Source organism: Zea mays, chromosome 1 (assembly GCF_902167145.1).
Source record: "Zea mays cultivar B73 chromosome 1, Zm-B73-REFERENCE-NAM-5.0, whole genome shotgun sequence".
NCBI lineage: Eukaryota > Viridiplantae > Streptophyta > Magnoliopsida > Poales > Poaceae > Zea > Zea mays.
Window position 1 is genome coordinate 219718413 of NC_050096.1, and position 19484 is coordinate 219737896.

Below are 19484 nucleotides of genomic sequence, written 5' to 3' on the forward strand. Positions count from 1 at the left end.
TCCACTCCAAACAAATAGTGACTAGAGAGAGAGTTTTTGCTCGTGTTCTTTGAGCTCTTGTTCTTGGATCGCTTTCTTCTTCCTTATTCTTGTTCTTCAAGCACTTGTAATCAAAGCAAGAGACACTAAGTTGTGGTGGTCCTTGTGAGGGGTCTAAATGACCCGTTTGATTAAGGAGAAAGCTCACTCAGTCTAATGACCGTTTGAGAGAGGGAAAGGGTTGAAAGAGACCCGGTCTTTGTGACCACCTCAATGGGGAGTAGGTTTTCGAGAACCGAACCTCGGTAAAACAAATCACCGTGTCATCCGCTTTATTTCTTTGGTTGATTTGTTTTCCCCTCTCTTTCGAACTCGGTTTTATTTCTAACGCTAACCCCGGCTTGTAGTTATGTTAAAGTTGTAAATTCCAGTTTTCGCCTATTCACCCCCCTATAGGCGACTTTCAACTGGTATTCAGGTTACAATCAGATTTGGATGAAGGAGGATGAGCCAAAGACCAGCTTCATAACCCTAAGTGGGACATATTGCCACCTTCGGATGCCTGAGGGGCTTAAGAATGCTGGGGGGCATTTCAGCAGGATGACAACCAATGTGTTGATTACACAGCTTGGCGGAAATGGCTTTACTTATGTTGATGATATCATTGTAAGAAGTACGAAGCAACAAAGTCACATCTCTGACCTTCAAGAGACCTTCACCAATTTCTGAATGGCACTCATAAAGTGTAACCTTGAAAATGTGTGTTCGGAGTGAAAAGGGCAAATTCCTTGGTTGTCTTGTGTCAACAAAAGGAATCGAAGCAAATCCACATAAAATAGAGGCCATACTTTAGATGGACACGTCGAAGTCAATAAAGGGGGCTCAAAGGCTAGCAGGAAGGCTTACTTCTCTGAACCGATTCATCTCAAGATGAGCAGAACGAAGTCTGCCTTTCTTCGAAGTGCTGAAATTAGCAGAAGTGTTCTAGTGGGATCAGCCCAACAACAAGCCTTTGAAGAACTAAAACAATATTTAATTCAGCTAACAACTCTCTTTCCACCATCGCTAGGGGCTACTCTGCTCCTCTATGTGTTAGCTTCGCAATGCACTGTAAGTGTCGCTCTGGTCCAAGAGAAAGTGGAAGAAAGGATGAAAGGCAAATGTCAATATACTTTGTCTTCGAAGTATTGGGCCCATCAAAAAGAAATTACATAGAAACTGAGAAGGTCATGTATGCAGTCCTAATGGCCTCCAAGAAGCTTCGGCACTGTTTCCAATCTCACAACATCATCATACTTTCATCATAACCCTTGAAGGACATCATAAGAAATAGAGAAGCCTCGGGGAAGATAGGAAAATGGGCTTCGAGCTCAATGAGTTTGTCATCGATTTTGTCCATAGGTCAGCTATCCAATCTCAGGCATTGGTAGATTTTGTTACTGATTGGACTTCTGGCTCATAGGACGAAGCTGTTATACCAGATGAAACTGTGTGGATAATGTTTTGTGATGGCTCATGGGGGTCCTTCGGGGCCAGTGCTGCTACTATTATAATCTAACCATCAAAGGTCAAAACTTCGTACGCAACCAAGTTGTAGTTTAATGCATAAACAATATTGTAGAATACAAAGCTTTGTTGCTAGGTCTAAAGAAGCTTAAATCAATGGGTGTAAAAAAAGTAGTTATCAAGTCTGATTCTCATGTCATGTTGATAAAAACAAGCAAAGCAAAGAACCCAGCTTTAGAAAAGTATCTCGACATGGTCTGAATAATGGATGCCTCCTTCGAAGGCTTCTCAGTGAAGAATATCCCGAGGCTAGATAATGAGCACGCTGATATATTGGCCAAATCTGTGACTCATGGGCTCCTTATGCCCTAAGGTGTTCTTCAAGATATTAAAGGCACCTTTGGTGGAATTGATGGAAATAACCATATTGACAGTGTCTCCCACACATAGTGTAGGCTAGAACAAGGTCGTACAAGATCATGGAAGGGAAGTTGTACAAAGATGTCTGCTCACCCTTGTTCAAGTGCATCTCTAGAGACGAACGTCAGGAGGTGATAAGAGATATGCAGTCTGACATATGTGGATCACACATTGGCTTAGGGCTCTACTAGAAAACAATTCGCCAAGGTTGGCCGAAGGCAGCTTCGGATACAACAGAGTTCGTGCAAAAGTGCGATTATTATCAAAGGTGTGCAAAAGACCAAAACTAGTCTTCATCATTGACTCAGTTGATACAACCAACATGGCCTCTGCAGAGATGAGGAATGGGCATAATTGGTCTAGTGCTAGCAGAACAAGGAAATTTGAAATACGTTGTGGTAGCAATTGAGTACTTCTCCAAATGGATTGAAGCAAAGGACCTAGCTACAATAACTTCATCAACAATTTTGAAGTTTTTCTGTCAAAACATCATCTACCGCTTCGGTGTTCCTAAGTCTCTCTCTATCGACAATGGCACACAATTTGACTCTGAAGCATTTAGAGCAATCTGTAGTCAAGTGGGAACAAACATGCATGTTGCTTCGATCAAACATCTAGAGTCCAACGGATTGGTCGAAAGGGCAAACAACATAATTCTCTTGGGAATCACAAAATCCTAGGTTGGATGGCCGAAGGGAAAGTGGACAGAAGAGCTTATTAAAGTTATATGGAATCACAACACTTTGGTGTCAAGATCCATGGGATTCACATCATTCATGCTTCTTTTTGGAAACGAAGTAGTCATTCTAGAAAAAGTTAAATTGGGCTCAGCAAGGATTGTGGTTATGGCTAAAGATGAGGACAATGATAAAAAAATTGAAAGATGCAATAGAAGAATCCAAACTCGAAGCAATTGTGTGGGGGATGGATACCCCCTGGGTCCTCGTGCACACTAAAACGTGTCCTGGGCCACCTGGTAGGTCTCCTCCTGGGTCATCCTACGAGATGGGCCAACTGAGCCAAGCCAGGCAAGCCCAATCTAAGCCGGCGAAGTCCAATTCCGAGTTAAGCGCTACGGGGGCACGAGCATATCGAGTAGAGCATTTGCGATCACCCGATAGGATAAATCCTCGGCAGTGACTCGGACGGATGAATGAGGAAGATTCTAGATATGTAGGGAGACAGTTTGCTACAAATAGGGAGATCCGTGAATGGATAATATTTATAACTTGTGCAGGGATAACTCTCACTGGTCGTGTATATAAGGCCGAGGAGTTCCCCTACTATTTTCATCTCATCTAGCCCACCTCACTCGCAGTTTCCAATGTGTAAACCTCATTTCAATACTAGAATCACCATATGAAGTAGGGTATTACGCAGCTCTCGCGACGCGAACCTGTATAAGTCTGCGTGCCTTTCTGTCGTGTTGCAACACGAACCATCGAGTCACGATCAACGACGCCATTCTACTTAAAAGCACCTCGTGGGTATCCACATAGTGTGTGGTCGGATTGCAAACACCGACAGTTGGCGTGCCAGGTAGGGGGTGCGACTTTGATAAATGCCAACTCCATGGCAGTCACCTTTAAAGCCATGGCCACCTTCAATCCTAGAGAGATCTTCTGCTTTGGGACCATCTTCTGCATTGCAGACCAGGAGGAAACCTTGCACCGCATAACGATCCCATCTGGGAAGAAACCATCCCCGGGATCGCTAAAGGCGGCTGCAGGGAAATCACGAACTGCACCAACGAGAATCCCACCAGCAGTACAAAGGGCCTTGGTCCCACACAAGACCATGCCTAGGAACGTCCTGACGTCTTTGGCTCGGTCAGCCACGTCCTCTCCTCTAGCATGGCATATTCCGTTGTCCACCTCACCCACTCGGGTGTGGACGCGGATCACTCGACGGAGAGAGAGAAATGCTCCTGGGCCTAGCAAGACCTAGGAAGCGCCACCAGTGAACATCCCAACCATTTCGCCTTAGAAGGGATGAGAGGGGGACACACCACTGTATCAAACTCCTTCTTGGACATCCTCTTCATCTAGGGAAGAGTGAAGGCAGCGCCCATTTCTGATGACGAGCCCACCGTGCTAGGGGAGGAGCTCCTCCAGCGTGATGCATGTCGACGCTGGAACAAGCATCGCAATGTGCAGTGTCACCATGAAGCTGGAGAACGTGATCCAACTCAACCTGTCTCCTGGGATGAAGCTTCTGAAACAGGGAAACCCTGATGAAAGAACGCTCCGAGGGCACCGCAACTCCTGCCACCGCGATCGTCACCACTAAAAGGGAAACAGACTTAATCATTTCCTATAATTGATTTTGGTGTTTGACGTCCATCACAAACCATGTGGACTAACTAGTTTGCCTAGTTGATCATTTCTTAGGTACATAAGTTCATCTACAACTATTCTAAGTCGACTGTCTGTAATACCATAGATTATTCCGGACAGGAGAAGCTTTTTGGAAAAACACATATGCGCGGACCGTACGGGCCCTTGCGGCGGACCAACCGCGACACTATGGTGAGCCTCGGACAGGAACACTACAAAAACACAAGTTAACACTACAGATCGTTCGATGGAGAAGCGAGCACCGTCCGAGACCAAGCGCGGACCGTTCGGTCGTTGAAAACCCAGAAAAAACCCGAAGGTGACGGGTTCGGTAAAATGCATTTTTAGCGTCCTCGCGGATCGTCCGGGGTGCACGACCGGACCGTCCATGACTGCTTTATCTAACATCTGACAACGCATTAAATGCACTATAACCGTTGATATAGCTGTTACTGCTGACCGTTGTGATTTCAGCCATTGATGTGCAAGGGCGGACCGTCCGGACCAGGAGTGCGGACCGTTCGCGGTCGGCAGAAAAGAAGCAACGGCTAGGAAGTGGTTGGAGGCTATAAATACAACCCCAACCACCTCCATTCACATCATACAAGCCTCTCATTCACTCTTATTCAATACAAGAGCATTCACTTCAACCAAAGACACATTCAAGCTTCCAAATCTCTCCAAGTTCCACAATTAAGACACGTGATCATTAGTGATTAGTGACTTGAGAGAGTGTGATTCGTGTTTCATTTGTTGCTCTTGTTGCTTGGTTTTCTTAATTATGCTTTCTTCATCTCTCTCTAAACTTTCTAAGTGTTTTGTAAAGTTTGCAAGAGACACCTAATTGTGTGGTGATCCTTGTGGGGTCTTAGTGACCCGTGAGATTGAGAAAAAGCACTCAGCCGGTCTAAGTGACCGATTGAGAGAGGGAAAGGGTTGAAATAGACCTAGGCTTTGTGACCTCCTCAACGGGGAGTAGGTTCTTTAGAACCGAACATCGGGAAACAAATCACCGTGTCCATGTGTGTTAATCTTCACTAGTTGATTTGTTTCTTCCCTCTATAAAGTTCTCTTGCTCACATCGTTTTGAGTTTGCTCCCAATGTTATCTGCATTGATTGAGCAACTCATAGCAAGAAGAACAATCTTCCGCACTTCGAATTTAATTCTAATGTTAACTCCGGGCATAGTGCATGTTCAAAGTTTATAATTTTCAGGTTCCGCCTATTCACCTCCTCTAGGAGACTTTCAGTCACGCCCAGGAGTGCGAGCGGGAACAAGCCGAACAGGATGTCCGGCTCCGACGCGAAAATTCGCTCCTCGCCTAAAACATGTTCCTTGACTTCGCTCGGGCACTGAATACGCCGAGCGAGGTCAGAGGGGTCCTAGCTCAGATCTCCAATGGCCTACCACACACCCTAGATGCGGAGGGCTATCGGCAGGACCCTCTCCTATATAGCAATCCTCCTATGATGGAATAATGGGCTAACTGCCTTGCAATGCGCTCGACAACGTCCTTGTCATCTCGTTCCTCCTCATTTTTGATGTATATGATAATTAGTTCCCTCCAGTCCTTCAGGTCTGGCTCTACCTGATCCACTGCCTTGCATTCCTCCGCTGGTCCTGGTGTGGTGCTTGGCTGTTGTATCTCCTGGACAAGGATGTCGGGTGGAACTTGCGCCCGGCTCGACCCTAGCTTTGACAGTGCATCTGCAGCTGCATTGTGATCCCTCTCTATGTGGTGGAATTTTAGGCCTTTGAATTTATCTTCAAATTGGCTTGGAGCTGGTGACTGCCCCTGTCGCGCTAAACCCTGGTGACAGTACAACAGACGCTGACCTGGAGGATGTTGTCCCCCGGCTATTCTGGGATTGCAATGATACATATACTTCCACAAACCAAAGTGCGGATAGAACCCTAGGAAGGCTTCACAGAGATGGACAGAGATAGCGATTTGAAGCACGGAGTTGGGATTCAGATGAGTCAGGTTGAGAGAATAAAAATTGAGAAGATCGTGGAAGAAAGGGGAAACTGGCAGACCTAATCCCCGAATCAGGAAGGGAACAGAGACAACTGATTCATGATTATCCTCTATTGGGACGGTGATCCCCTGCTAGATCCGCCAAGAGCACAGTTCCTTGCGTGGAAGAACACCGACTTCGACAAGGTGGAGAAGATCAGACTCAGAGACAATGGAAGCATAGTTACCGCAGAATGGAAGTTGGCTATTAGGATCGATTGAGGGAATGGTGGGCATAGTAGTCCCTGTTTTTTCTTCCTGGATGCCATCAAGACCACACGAACGAGAGGGTTTGAGCACAACCGCAGGGATGAGCGAGGGTCTCAAGAACTGGATTGCGACGGAGAAAAAATAGAGTTAGGGTTCGTTTGCCAGGAAACTGCCAACAGTGACGTATATGCGCACACTAATTTGGGCGCATCATGACAGACAAGTAATTCAGACCAGACCTCAATTGGATGGAGTAAGTCAGGTGGATTTGTTAGTTGGGCCTATCAGACGAATTCACTAGTCGAAGTTATCAGTCGGATCTGTCAGTAAAGCCTGTCAGTTGGGTTCACTCAATTGGATTGATCAGGCGGAACAAGTTGAATAGAACAGAAGATACTAAGAACAACAACCACATTTCATTCATTAGAAAGAGGTCGTTACAAAGGGAAGGGCTGGCTCATTATGAACCGACCCTGTCATCCCTCACTCCTTCATCACCATTTCCATTTCTACTACTACTACCACCACTACCACTACCACTACCTACTACATACTACTACACTATACTATTATTTATGCCAGTGGCACATCGCCACCGACATTGTCGTTGCCGCCACCATCGTCACCATCGCTCCTATCGCCGCCGCTAGCGTCGCCACCATCCGCGCCATGGCTGGCACCGCCCCCATCGTCGTCGCTGCTGCCGACCTCCTGCTCGGAGTCTTCCAAGGAGTCCTCCCCCTCCGAGTCATCCGACCCCTGATCCCTGCTCGCTCGATGGATCGGATGTAGGCCCGCTCGGCCACCGACAGCCCCATGGAATCGCCCGAGTCATCGGACGCCGCCGCGGGGTATGCCGGCGGAGGAGAGCCATCGTACTCGGAGGAGAACTTGTAACACCCTGAATTTGGTGTATAAAATTTCTTTCTAAATATCTACCAAATTCAGGTGTTATCTCTTGCTCTCTCTTTAGTCTCTCCCTCTCTTTCTTTTGATTAGAATTAAGTTAATTAGGATAGGGATTAAGTATTTATTTTGTTAAAACAATGTGAGTCATGAAATGTTGCATTATGTTGAGCCTAAATTATTCTTTTGTTTGATGCACATGTTTGAAAGGGTTTGAATTTGCATTTGGTTTGAATTTGATTTGGAAACCCTAGAGAAAATAAATAGAAAAGCCATTAGAAATTCCAGGAAAAAGGGAAAAACCAATTTGGCCCAACCAGCCCAGCTCGGCCCATCTAAGCCTCGCGCGCGCGTGCGCCCGCATGTCCGCCCTCCCCCTGACAGGCGGCCCCCCAAATTCTTCGATGCTAGCGCCTAAGGTTCTAAAGTTTGTTATGGATGCAGATTGCTATCCAAATGTTACAATTGCCTATCGAATTCTCTTAAACGTACCTGTGACTGTATGTTTGGCTGAAAGAAATTTCTCAAAATTGAAGTTGTTGAAGGACTATCTGAGATCAGCTATATCACTGTAAAGGTTGAATGGCTTGGCTATGTACTGTATTGAGAAGGATATCTTGGACACTATTGATTCCAATAATGATTTTGCATCAAGAAATGCTCGAAAAAGTATCTTTTTTATGAGAAGCAATGAATGTGATTAAGTTTTGTTCTTCGTTATGGTAATCATAATAGCTCCAAGATACAAATATATTATTATTTTGGTCAACTTTATTTCTCGATAATTATTTGACATGTTAAATTAAATATATCAATGTATTTGTTTTTATTTTACAAATAAAATTAGCGTATATATATATTTATATATATCATAAAATTTTTATATAGTTTAAAGAGTCTATCATGATAAGTTCACTATCTATATGTTTGGTTGTCTGCATTAGGAGACCCAGATTCTTCACATGAATTGACTATGAGTCAGCACATATTTAATTCATTGTATTTAGGATGTCAAACGCGTATGTGAGCCAGGCTGCGCACAAGCACCCATCCAATCATACGGTGTATGTGACGCTAGACGAGGGCTGAACACGCCTGACAAGAATCTTTGCAGATCACTTGCGTGACTCATCGAGACGTGGGCGGAACGATGGAACCACCAGGATGCCACGAAAAGTTAAAAGAAAAACCCTACTAGTATTGCGCCGAGCACAAAAACCCATGACCACAGGTCACGCTCACGCCGCACGGACCGGACAGACGCCCAGAAAGATAGGGCTGCCCGCTGCCCCTGCCTCTGCCATCCTTTTCCTGCAGCAGATGACACGGCCGCGGGCCCGCGGCAGAAGAGAGAGCCCAAATCATAGCCACAAAAGCCACGCACGCGGGGCGCTTGTCTTGCGCGCACGAAAACCCACATCCACCGCGGCGCCACACCGCGTGCGTCGGCTGCTTGCTGCCCCGTGTTCCTTGGCTCCCGCCGACACCGAGCGCCGACACCGAGCGCCGCCACCGCCATGGCTGCCCCGCCCCGCGCCACCGCGGTCCTCGCGTGGTGCGCTCACTCTCGCGCGTTCTCTCTCGTGCGCGAGGGGCGCGGCGGGCAACTCCGTTTCTCGCGTCGCGGCGGGCCACTGATTGCTCTGGTTCTCGTTTTGTACAGGGGTTCCGGGGAGGACGGGCAGCTTGGCATGGGCGGGAACGAGGAGAAGGACTGGGCACACTGCGTGGAGGCACTCGGTTCCTACGCCGTCACCGCCGTCGTAGCCGGTAGCCGCAACTCCCTCGCCATCTGCGAAGACGGCCGCGTGCGTCCCCTTCCCCAACCCGTTGCCTGTTGATCGTGCTTGTTCATTTCCTGGAGAGCTTCTGTTCTGACCCGATTGCTTGGGCTGGGGTTCCTTGCCGTGCGCAGCTCTTCACTTGGGGGTGGAACCAGCGCGGCACGCTCGGGCACCCGCCGAAGACCAAGACGGAGAGCTCCCCTGGCCCCGTCCACGCCCTCGCGGGGTTGAAGATCGTCCAGGTGCGCCTCAGTTCCGCTTTACCCTGCGAGGTTCATGTCCGTGTGCTGCTGACGGAAGAGGCTCTGCCTATGGTTTCCTTGGTTCATTCAGGCGGCGATTGGTGGGTGGCATTGCCTTGCAGTTGACGACAATGGGCACGCCTACGCCTGGGGTAGGGGCACTCGCTTCCCTGCGTTTTCCGTGACTGGTTTCTGGTTGCTTACTTGCTTTGATGCAATGTGCATGGATTGTGCAGGGGGAAACGAGTACGGGCAGTGCGGTGAGGAGCCTGAGAGGAAGGAGGACGGGACGAGGGCGCTCAGGAGGGACATCCCGACCCCACAGCGGTGCGCACCCAAGCTCAAAGTCCGGCAAGTGAGTGGAATTGGATTCGAGCGTTGTGCAAGTAGTGTGGAAATGTTTTTGGATTTTTTTTTTCCAATTTTGGTTCAGTGCGTTGGTTGGAAGGAATCCAACTAATTTTGGATCATGTTGTCACTTTAGCATATGCTTTGTTGCTAAGGAAGTAGTCTGATCACAAACCACATATAAGATAGTTTGTATGATGGAACCGGACAGTTGTAGTGTCTATAGCTCAAATGAATTATTCCTGTCGTGAAATGATGCGGCAACTTTTGGGTGCTGTACTCATGATTTCAGTTTGTTAGCTTTTGGCTTGCTTATTCATTTGCTAATTCTAGGTAGCTGCTGGAGGGACACATTCAGTGGTTTTGACTCAAGAAGGTCACGTTTGGACATGGGGACAGCCATGGCCTCCTGGTGATATGTATGGGGCCTTATGATGAAATATCTTTTTTTATTTTCTTCTTGAATCTACTGTTGATCATGTGTCTTCTCTCAGCAAGCAAATATCGACACCAGTACGCGTGCAAGGCCTTGAGAAAGTGAGGGTCATTGCTGTAGGTGCATTCCATAATTTGGCACTCACAGAGGATGGAATTTTGTGGGCATGGGGTAATAATGAGTATGGTCAGCTGGGGACTGGAGATACCCAACCAAGATCACACCCTATACGCGTTGAAGGACTATCTGATCTCTCACTGGTGAGTCAGATTGATTCCTTTTCTTTGTTTTTCTGACACGTTTTGGAATTAGTTTGTCATCAGTGACTTTCACAAGCTATTGCCAAATGAGCTTATTTTAAGGACGACAAACCAAGATATTTTTCCCCTCTAAACTTAGTTCTTTTTCCCCAAGCTCGATCTCTCATTGGTTCAGCTTTCATTTAGCTAACAAGCTTCATCCTTTTGGGGCCTTCCACTTATTGTCATTGCACACTAGGAATACTATGTTTGAAATTGATTAAGCAAAGAATGACATCCTGGTTCTTTTTTTGAGGACACCACTGTATGTGCATAAATTCATAATTTGTCTGCACATTGCTTTCCTGATTTCTCACTTGTTGCATATACTCCAACATCTTAAATTTTCAGGTTGACATTGCTGCTGGAGGCTGGCATTCAACTGCACTAACTATACAGGGAGAGGTATTTCCATTATCTTGATTCTTTAATTCAGGGTTATCATCTTATTATGTGCTGTTTTATCCTGTCAAGGCACCAGATGACACAAACATATTGAGGGACAGGCTTTTCTTTCTTGCTTTGGAAATAAACTTCATGAAAAATGTTGTCATGTCATTTTGGCTGCAGATAAATTCACTTCCTTGCTATTTATTCAGAGCATGCTTTAAAGATGTCCAGATTATAAAGTACCAAAAATATACATATTATACGATGAAAGTAACCTAGAGGAGTGTGTTGACCACGTTGAGCCCCTGAACCAAATACAAAGTCAGTAGTTGTTCCAAAAAAAAAAGCTACAGACTCAGTCTGGCTTGAGTTCCATTGATTCAGATCTATCTGTACCTTATTCTGCATTTTCTAGAAACAAATATTAATGGCATGGAAACATGTATTTTACCATAGTAAAACTGGCATTGGTCACAATAAACGACAAGAGGAGAAACGTTAGGCACAATAAAAGACGAGGAGAAACGTTAGCACTGCAGGGTAGATATTGTACTGCATAGGGGTAGAGTGGAGCATATTGGGGGTGATATTGTTTCCAGGTTTTTCCTTAGACGATACTGAGGGCTTGTGATTGTTTTTTATTCCCTTAACCTGCACCAACTTTCTTAGGACTAAAAGGCTTTATTGCTGTTTGGTCTCTCTAGGTGTATGCTTGGGGGAGAGGAGAACACGGGAGGCTTGGATTTGGAGATGATAAGAGTAGTCGCATGGTCCCCCTAAAGGTTGAGCTTCTAGCTGGAGAGGATATTGTTCAGGTAATAGACCTTGATATTACTTGGATGTTGTTAGCTTCAGTTACATTAGCCTTTTCTCTGGTCCTGAAGTAGTTGAACAAATTTTCTTCTCCAAGCTGAGCAGCAGAGCTCATTTTCCACGTTTGCAGGTATCATGTGGAGGAACACATTCAGTTGCTCTAACTCGAGATGGCCGGATGTTTTCTGTAAGTAGAAGTTTTCTCCTACTTACAATCCTACCATGTACCTTGCCATTATCTTTTCTAGCTCAGGGCTAGGACATACAAAATGAAGATTAGGGCCACTTGACCATTTTTACGGCCTTTGCAGTAGGATACTACCAATATAAAATTTAAAAGTTATGCAAAAACATAAAATGCATTTAAGAAATTTTAACTGGAGCGAACCCAAGGATGTCTGAAGCCATATAAGCATGATCACATATATTTTTGATTTTGTGGCCAGTAGCCAAGCTATAGAACATTCTTCCTGAGGGGAGGAAACATGCCCATATGTGAGACAAGGATGAACAGACCGGGGTTTCTATTTTCTTACATATGAAATACTTGAATTTTTCAATTTTTTTTGGATGTGTTTTAAACAACACGATGCATGTGCAGACTTGAGAAATGTCGATTTATGTTCTAAGAATGATTTATACCAATTATTTATTCCTTATCTTCGAGTATTATATTAAGAAGAAGATCTTACATAGGTCAAGAAATATCCCGAACTCCTATCTCATACATACACAATGACACTGTAGAAAAACTCCTGAAAACCTGTCCCACCTAGCTCATACACAAGTACACAACGACACTATAACCCATGAGAGAACAGCGACGAACAGAGCTAGGCTTTAGACTTCTACTTTGGAGTGGAATCCATATACAACTGCACCGTACTCCGTGAGAACCTATGAGAGAACAATCCCAGAATCCTTGTCTCATCCATACATAGTGGCACCATAAAAAAACCTTCAAACTCGTGTCCTATCCATACATAGTGGCACCATTGCCATGGGAGAACAAACATGACTGGGGCCAGGCATCAAACCTGTGTTTTGGTGTGGGACAGACAGAACCTTGTTCCATCTGTACACAACGGCACCGCAGCCAGAACAACTACAACTAGGATCACACTTTAGACCCTTGCTTTGGTGTGAAATATATGGGGGAACTTTTTTAATCGTAGTATGTAATTCACTCTCACAAGAAGTGAAACTTATGACATGAAGAGTATTACTGAGACCACTCTAATCCATTATAACACTAAAGACATGTAAATTAATGCAAATCCGCTATATTCAAACAAGTCCTTATCGAATTTTGCCGCGCATATTAATGGCGAGTCTTTTTATATGTTGGCAGTATGGGAGGGGCGACCATGGCCGTCTGGGCTACGGCAGGAAGCTGACGACAGGCCAGCCCATGGGAGTGGACATTGACCTGCCGCCGCCCAAGACCCGCAGCAGCCGGGACGGGCAGTGGCAGGCGAAGTACGTGGCTTGTGGCGGGCGGCACACCCTGGCTATTGTGGTGTGGGCAGAGACCACCGACTGATCACGGAGTGATCAACTTCCTGAATCCTAATCTGGGTGCAAATCTGAGTTTGACAATCCTGCTAGATAATTATAGTGTTAGTGAAATAAGCATAAGTTATGCGACATTAGGCATCATAAATTTTTATGTATGTGCTTAATTTGGCAAGGAACAAAAATAGTCGGGAAGAGGACTTTGTGCAGATGGGAGAGCTTCAGTATTTCAGCAATATTTTTCGATGGACAATTTTGTGCTGTATCCTGTGCTTACTGGCTCCCGGGTTGCTACCTTCACTCGCTGCACGGCTACACATCTAACTGTCAAGGGTGACAATGGATCAAGCACTAGTTCAAATCGAATATTGGAGACATTCAATTAGCGACGATTAAGGAGATCATGCTTCAACTCGCGGCTGCTCAAGAACATGCACAAATTACCTCCAAGGAGCTTGGCCTAAGGAGACGCCTCAAAGTGCGCAGTGTTGGCTTGAAGCACAGCAAGAATCAGGCAGCACTCTCGTCTCACGCACATCCGTTACGGGGACGCGAACACCAAATTCTTCTAACTATGGGTGAATTATAGGGCACGCCAAATTAAGGGAGTATTTGGTTACTTTGTCATGCTACTAACTAAACTTATCCCTAAATTTTCTATTTGAAAAGCCTTTTTTAGTTATACCGTTGGAAGTTTAGTGACTAGATTTTAGTCACTTAAGTTTTGGAAGTTGGAACCAAACATCCCCTAAATACTGAATACATACCAACTACACCACTGATTTTGTTATTTCGAGCATGTTTAGATCTTAAGTGCTAAAGTTTAGCACTAGACTTTTAATAAACTTTAGCACTTGTACATCCAAACATGAGTGTTAAAAGGTGCTAAAAGATGTTAAAAGTGAAGTGCTAAATTTTAGCACTCATTAACATTTTAGCTCTTTAAGAGGTGCTAAACTTTAGGACGTGGGATCCAAAGAAAACTAACACATGTACATTGCGAGGACACACTAATTATATTTGATGGTATAGTGCAATAGCTGAATGACACGTGAGGGCCCAGTGGCAAAGTCAGTGTGATAGACCCTCTATATAAAAAAATAAGTTTAAAATTAAAGTGGATCCTCCATATAAAAATAAATTTTAAATTAAAGTGGACATATGGCCCATATATCAGATATTAAACTATAGATACTGACATTCACCTTAGCCAAAATGTTGTGAAAGATATGAGTTAAAAAAGGAAACGTGCCCCCCTTTTTATAGATAACTCGACCGTTCGTCATCTTTAGCTAGTGAGGTGGTACTATCCAGGAGTGCTACGCTCAATGTGACTTCGTGTAATGTTGGGCTCGTGTATTTTCTCAGGGCCCATCGAGGAGGTAACGACCCACATCAATACATGATGACGATGGACAACGTGTTAGATAAAAAATAACTATAATGATTTTTTAAAAGAGACAACATCGAAAACCAGAGAAACTGATGCTTTATAGGACTAGAGAAAAGAAAAAGGTCATCACACATTACTTCAGAAAGCATTTGGATCAACGACAAGTCCATAACAAGGCCATTTGCTATTGATTGGTGTTGGCACCGATCTGGGCGCCAAACACTGGAACGAACTACCTGGCGGTGCTCTCTGCGGAGGCACAGACAGTCTGCGGCACAGGGCCAGACGGTCCGCGACCTAGGAGCAGGAACGTCTCCTCCTCTGCACGCTTCTGAACGGTCCGCGCCTAGGGCTCAGACGGTCCGCGATGGCGCAGAGAGTCGTCTTCTTCGCAGCAGACCGAGATCTCACCTCCCGGGAGGGACCCCACCGGGGAGGAGAGATCTTAGGGTGTGTCTTGACGTCAGCAGGCCACCCAAGACGCCTCTAGTCGACGTAGAGCCAAAGAGAGGTGAAGATTTGAGGTAGAGAAAGGCTAAACTAGGGCTACTCCTAATGCATAAGGTAATTGTGGGGGTTCAATCAGCTGTAACCCTTCATCTATATAAAGGAAGGAGGTCTGGACCCGTTATAAGTTGGTTCTCGAGTTACTCCCGCAGGTTTTGCTAACAAATCTCGCTAGAAATCTGGAACCCTAACTGATTCTGCGCACACGTGGACTGTCCGCGCCGTCACCGTGGACCGTCTGGCCTACAGGGTCGGACTGTCTGCCTGCCCGTTTCTAGGTTCAAATGTCAGCAATCTTTGGAAAACAATAGATATCACAAGTCATCTTGTTCCCGAAGTAAGAACTAAGCCTCATGCAAGTCACCGGCTTTTAATATGATAGGGTGATCGTTCAATAGAGCTCTAATGCATAAAGGTCATTTCAGATTGCATCTTTCTTGGCCATGACCATCTGATCAATAATGTATAGAATGGAGGTGTCCCCAGCCTGGATAGACAAAGGGAATATGCATGTACCATGGGTTCATCGTCGTATCGTTCCACACTTGAATAGGACAATATATTGACGATGGGTAGGCGGATGGAAGGTATCCCGGCATCATTGTATGAATAGGTTGTGCTTGCTGTATTGACTTTCAGGCCGTTTTGTTTTAGCAGGTGACTGGGGTTTCTTTGTTCGCCGATCGCGTAGAATGGCCTTCTTGCTTGCATATTTGGAGAGCAATTGATCAAAATTAGGGCCGACTTTGACCAGCTGACCATGTGTGTTATGTTTGCTTTGCCCCTGTGTCCCCTTTTTTCTTTGTGTGGAGGCTGACGCCCCTGGGTATGGGCGGACTGTCCGGTTGAGTCAGCCAGACCGTCTGTTTGAGCACCGGACCGTTCGTGTGTAGGTGTCGGACCGTCTGTGATGCTCGAGTCAGGGAGCCGTGCTCGGCTGCTCAATTGAGCCTGCCCTTGGCACCTCCAAACTTGTAAGCCTTCTTCTCTGGAGCCTTCCGAGCAATCCCTCCTTGCAATATATTCGATGTGCGGAGATCAACAATGATGATGCTTTTGCCTTTACCTTTATCAGCCATTTCCGGCCGAACCAAGACTTTCTTGCTTGTGGGTTCTATTGTATTGTCAGGAAATTGTTGTGTGTCCACTTGCATCTCTTGAAAAATCAACCGGTCCTCATTTACGACCGATTGTATCTGTCGACGAAAAATATTACAATCATTAGTGGCATGGGAAAAATAATTATGTCACTTGTAGTAAGTACATCTTTTAATTCAACTAGAGGAGGAATAGTATGTGTTAATTTAATGTTGCCATTTTTTAGTACCTCGTAAAATATTTTATCGCATTTGGCAACATTAAAAGTAAATTTAACTTCTTGCCGATTCTTCTGAATCGGCTACAAAGAAGAACATGCAGAAGATTTGTCCTTCGTTGGCCAAACAAGCTCAAAGGTATATACATCTGCGGATTCATCATCTGAACTATCACACTCTACTAGATGTATAGTATGAGAGGCCAATTTTGATGTCTCTTTACATCGGCTTTCACAGACCAAAGCCCGTTGATGTAGCTGAGCTATTAAAAAGAACTGAGTGCCATCTAATTTGTCTCTTAAGTAGGATAGCAACCCATTAAAAGCAAGCTCTGCTAGCTCTTTGTCTGTGACATGGATCCGAAAGCATTGGTTTCTAGTGTCCCGGAACATCCGGATATAATCATTAACCGATTCTTCATGTCCCTGTCGAACAGAGGCCAAATCAGCCAACCCTAATTCATATTCCCTGGAAAAGAAATACTCGTGAAATTTACTCTCAAAATCATTCTAGGAATTAATGGATTAGGAGACAGGGTGACGTACCATGCAAAAGCGGTACCAATAAGGGATATAGAAAATAAACGAACACGAAATGCTTGCCCATCGGCCAATTCACCTAGGTGTGCTAGGAACTGGCATACATGTTCATGTGTGCTTCTACCACTTTCACCAAAAAACATAGAAAACTCTGATATCCTTGCCCATTGTGGGTATGGGACAGTGTCAAACCGGTGATCATATGGCTTTTGATATGACTGCCTACTCTGGCTACACTAACTCCGAGCCTATCTCGAAATAGTTCAGCCATCTCTTCCCTAATTTTCTCCATTGCGCCCGGTGGCAGACCACCAGACCTTGGGCTGTGGGGCTCATTCGGTCGGGCGTTGCTATGTCGACCTTCTTGCCGTGACCGATCAATAATGTTGATCGGACTGTGATCATATGGTGCGCTATGGTTTAAATATGTAGGGGGTGGAACGTACTGCTGCTGTGGTGTGTAATAATTTGGTGCATAGTGTGCAAAAGTAAGTTATGTATAGGCGTATCCGGATTGTCCGGTGGTAAATCTGAACTGTCCGGTTGTGTTCACTACTATTAGGGCGCCACGTGGTAGTCCTGGTAAAGCCTTGGACTATCTAGCAGGGAAAGTCGGACGGTCCGCGTAAGGGCTGGACTGTCTGGGCAAAAGCTCGGACGATCCAACCATTTCCAGGGGCGCCGATCTGCCAAGCAGGGACGACGGTGGTGGTATTTGCCCTGGATATGAGTTCATCGACATATCATATAATAGTTGGGACTGTGAATCCCCATTTGTTGCCGAGGTATTAGACATAGATATCCTATTACTAGTTTCATATGATGGAAAACTAGGAGCAACAGATTTCTCCAAAGAACGTGTTAATTTTCTAATTGATTCTTCTAACCCTCCAATCTGTTGTTTCATTTGATTCTGCTACTGATCTACATACTGTTTAATAGATTAGATGTCGTCGGGTTTACTTACATTGGGGACTTGAAGCGAAGATAGAAGAGACGCAGCGTCGGTCTCACCATGTTTGACAACCTTCAGGTGGCGATCTATTGTGTATTGTGACAAGAATTTCTCTTTCGCTTGACGCATGTAGTCTTCGTATTGCCATTGCTCATCGACAGTTAGACTTTCAACAACCGGCTTCAGGATATTGTATGGGGAGATGCCGGTGTGATCTTTAGAATCGGCCATTTGAGGGCCTGAATTTTAGTAGATCTAGACACCTGGTCCCCAGCGGAGTCGCTAAAAAATGTGTTGGTGCCAAACACCGAAATGAACCACCTAGCAGTGCTCTCTGCGGAGGCGCGGACGGTCCGTGGCACAGAGCCAGATGGTCCGCAACCTGGGCGCATGAGTGGCTCCTCCTCTACACGCTTCCGAACGGTCCGCGTCTAGGGCTTGAATGGTCAACGGTGTCGCAAAGTGTCGTCTTTTCGCATCAGACCTAGATCTTGCCTCCCCGGATGGACCCCATCTAGGAGGAGAGGATCCTACGGTGTGTCTTGGCGTCGGTAGGCCACCCAAGATGGCTCTAGTCGACGTAGAGTCGAAGAGAGGTGAAGATTCAAGGTAGATGAAGACTAAACTAGGGCTACTACTAATGCATAAGGTAAAAACGAGAAGTAAAGTTGATTGGATCAATTATGGGGGTTCAATCGTCTGTAACCGTTCATCTATACAAAGGGAGGAGGTCTAGATCCGTTACAAGTCGGTTCCCGAGTTAATCCTGCACATTTTGCAAACAAATCTCGCTAGAAATTCGTAACCCTAACTGATTCTGCACACGCGTCCGCGCTGTCACCCCGGATCGTTCGGCCTAAAGGGCCAGACCGTCCGCCTGCCTATTTCTGGGTTCAACAATTGGTCATCCGTCGGGTACCTGCCTGTCGAGCTATCATAGCTGGAAAACCCTTCTTTTTCCCCAAGAACAGAATACATCTATCATCCGATCCAAGCCCAGAGACAAGGCGCCAGGTCTAGACCAAGTTTTAGGAAACTGTTAAAAAATCATTGTCCTTCCATAGAAATTGGATGCCTTGCATATGAATGATATATAGCGTGGCTAAAATTTTCTCAAAGTTAAGCCTCTACTAGACAATTAAAGGGTCTCTCTCGTTGCAAGGCATTCAACAATATCTCCATCTGTGGGACGTTCTTGAGGAGGTGATGTTGAATCAACAGGAAGATGTACACATTTGGAGATATGAGGCTTCAAGGCTGTTTTCCTCTAAGTCTGTCTGTAAAGCCTTTTTAGGGAATCTATTCACTACCGGAATCCTGGACTTTGCCGAGTGCCGGACGCTTTGTCGAGTGCCTTTTGTCGGGCACTCGGCAAAGACGGCTTTGCCGAGAGCCGCACTCGGTGAATTTCTGCTCTCGGTAACGAGCTGGTTTACCGAGTACAAGACACTCGGCACAGGAGAACTCTCGGCAAAAACATGTTTGTCGAGTGTCAAACACTCGGCAAAGATGGCGCTCGGCAAAGGGCCGTCAGCGGCCGTCATAAAGCTGACGGCCGTCAGCCTTTGCCG

At 45.7% G+C, this 19484-nt stretch overlaps 1 protein-coding gene across 1 annotated transcript; it reads left to right on the forward strand.

Moving 5' to 3' along the window:
- The first annotated feature begins 8783 nt into the window (after nucleotides 1-8783).
- Nucleotides 8784-13411, forward strand: LOC100273996 (uncharacterized). The gene is made up of 11 exons (NM_001148382.1): nucleotides 8784-8931; nucleotides 9040-9184; nucleotides 9292-9402; nucleotides 9494-9554; nucleotides 9639-9757; nucleotides 10084-10169; nucleotides 10245-10446; nucleotides 10837-10890; nucleotides 11580-11690; nucleotides 11819-11875; nucleotides 13040-13411. The coding sequence occupies exons 1-11, from the start codon at nucleotides 8894-8896 to the stop codon at nucleotides 13229-13231; spliced, it is 1176 nt and encodes a 391-aa protein (NP_001141854.1). The 5' UTR covers nucleotides 8784-8893; the 3' UTR covers nucleotides 13232-13411.
- Nucleotides 13412-19484: the final 6073 nt, after the last annotated feature.

Bases quoted from the DNA above. Each gene is read 5' to 3' on its own strand.
- LOC100273996 (NM_001148382.1), top strand. From the start codon at position 8,894: ATGGCTGCCCCGCCCCGCGCCACCGCGGTCCTCGCGTG. The intron at 9,403-9,493 runs GTGCGCCTCAGT...TGGTTCATTCAG, and splicing joins CGGGGTTGAAGATCGTCCAG to GCGGCGATTGGTGGGTGGCA. The intron at 10,447-10,836 runs GTGAGTCAGATT...TTAAATTTTCAG, and splicing joins GACTATCTGATCTCTCACTG to GTTGACATTGCTGCTGGAGG.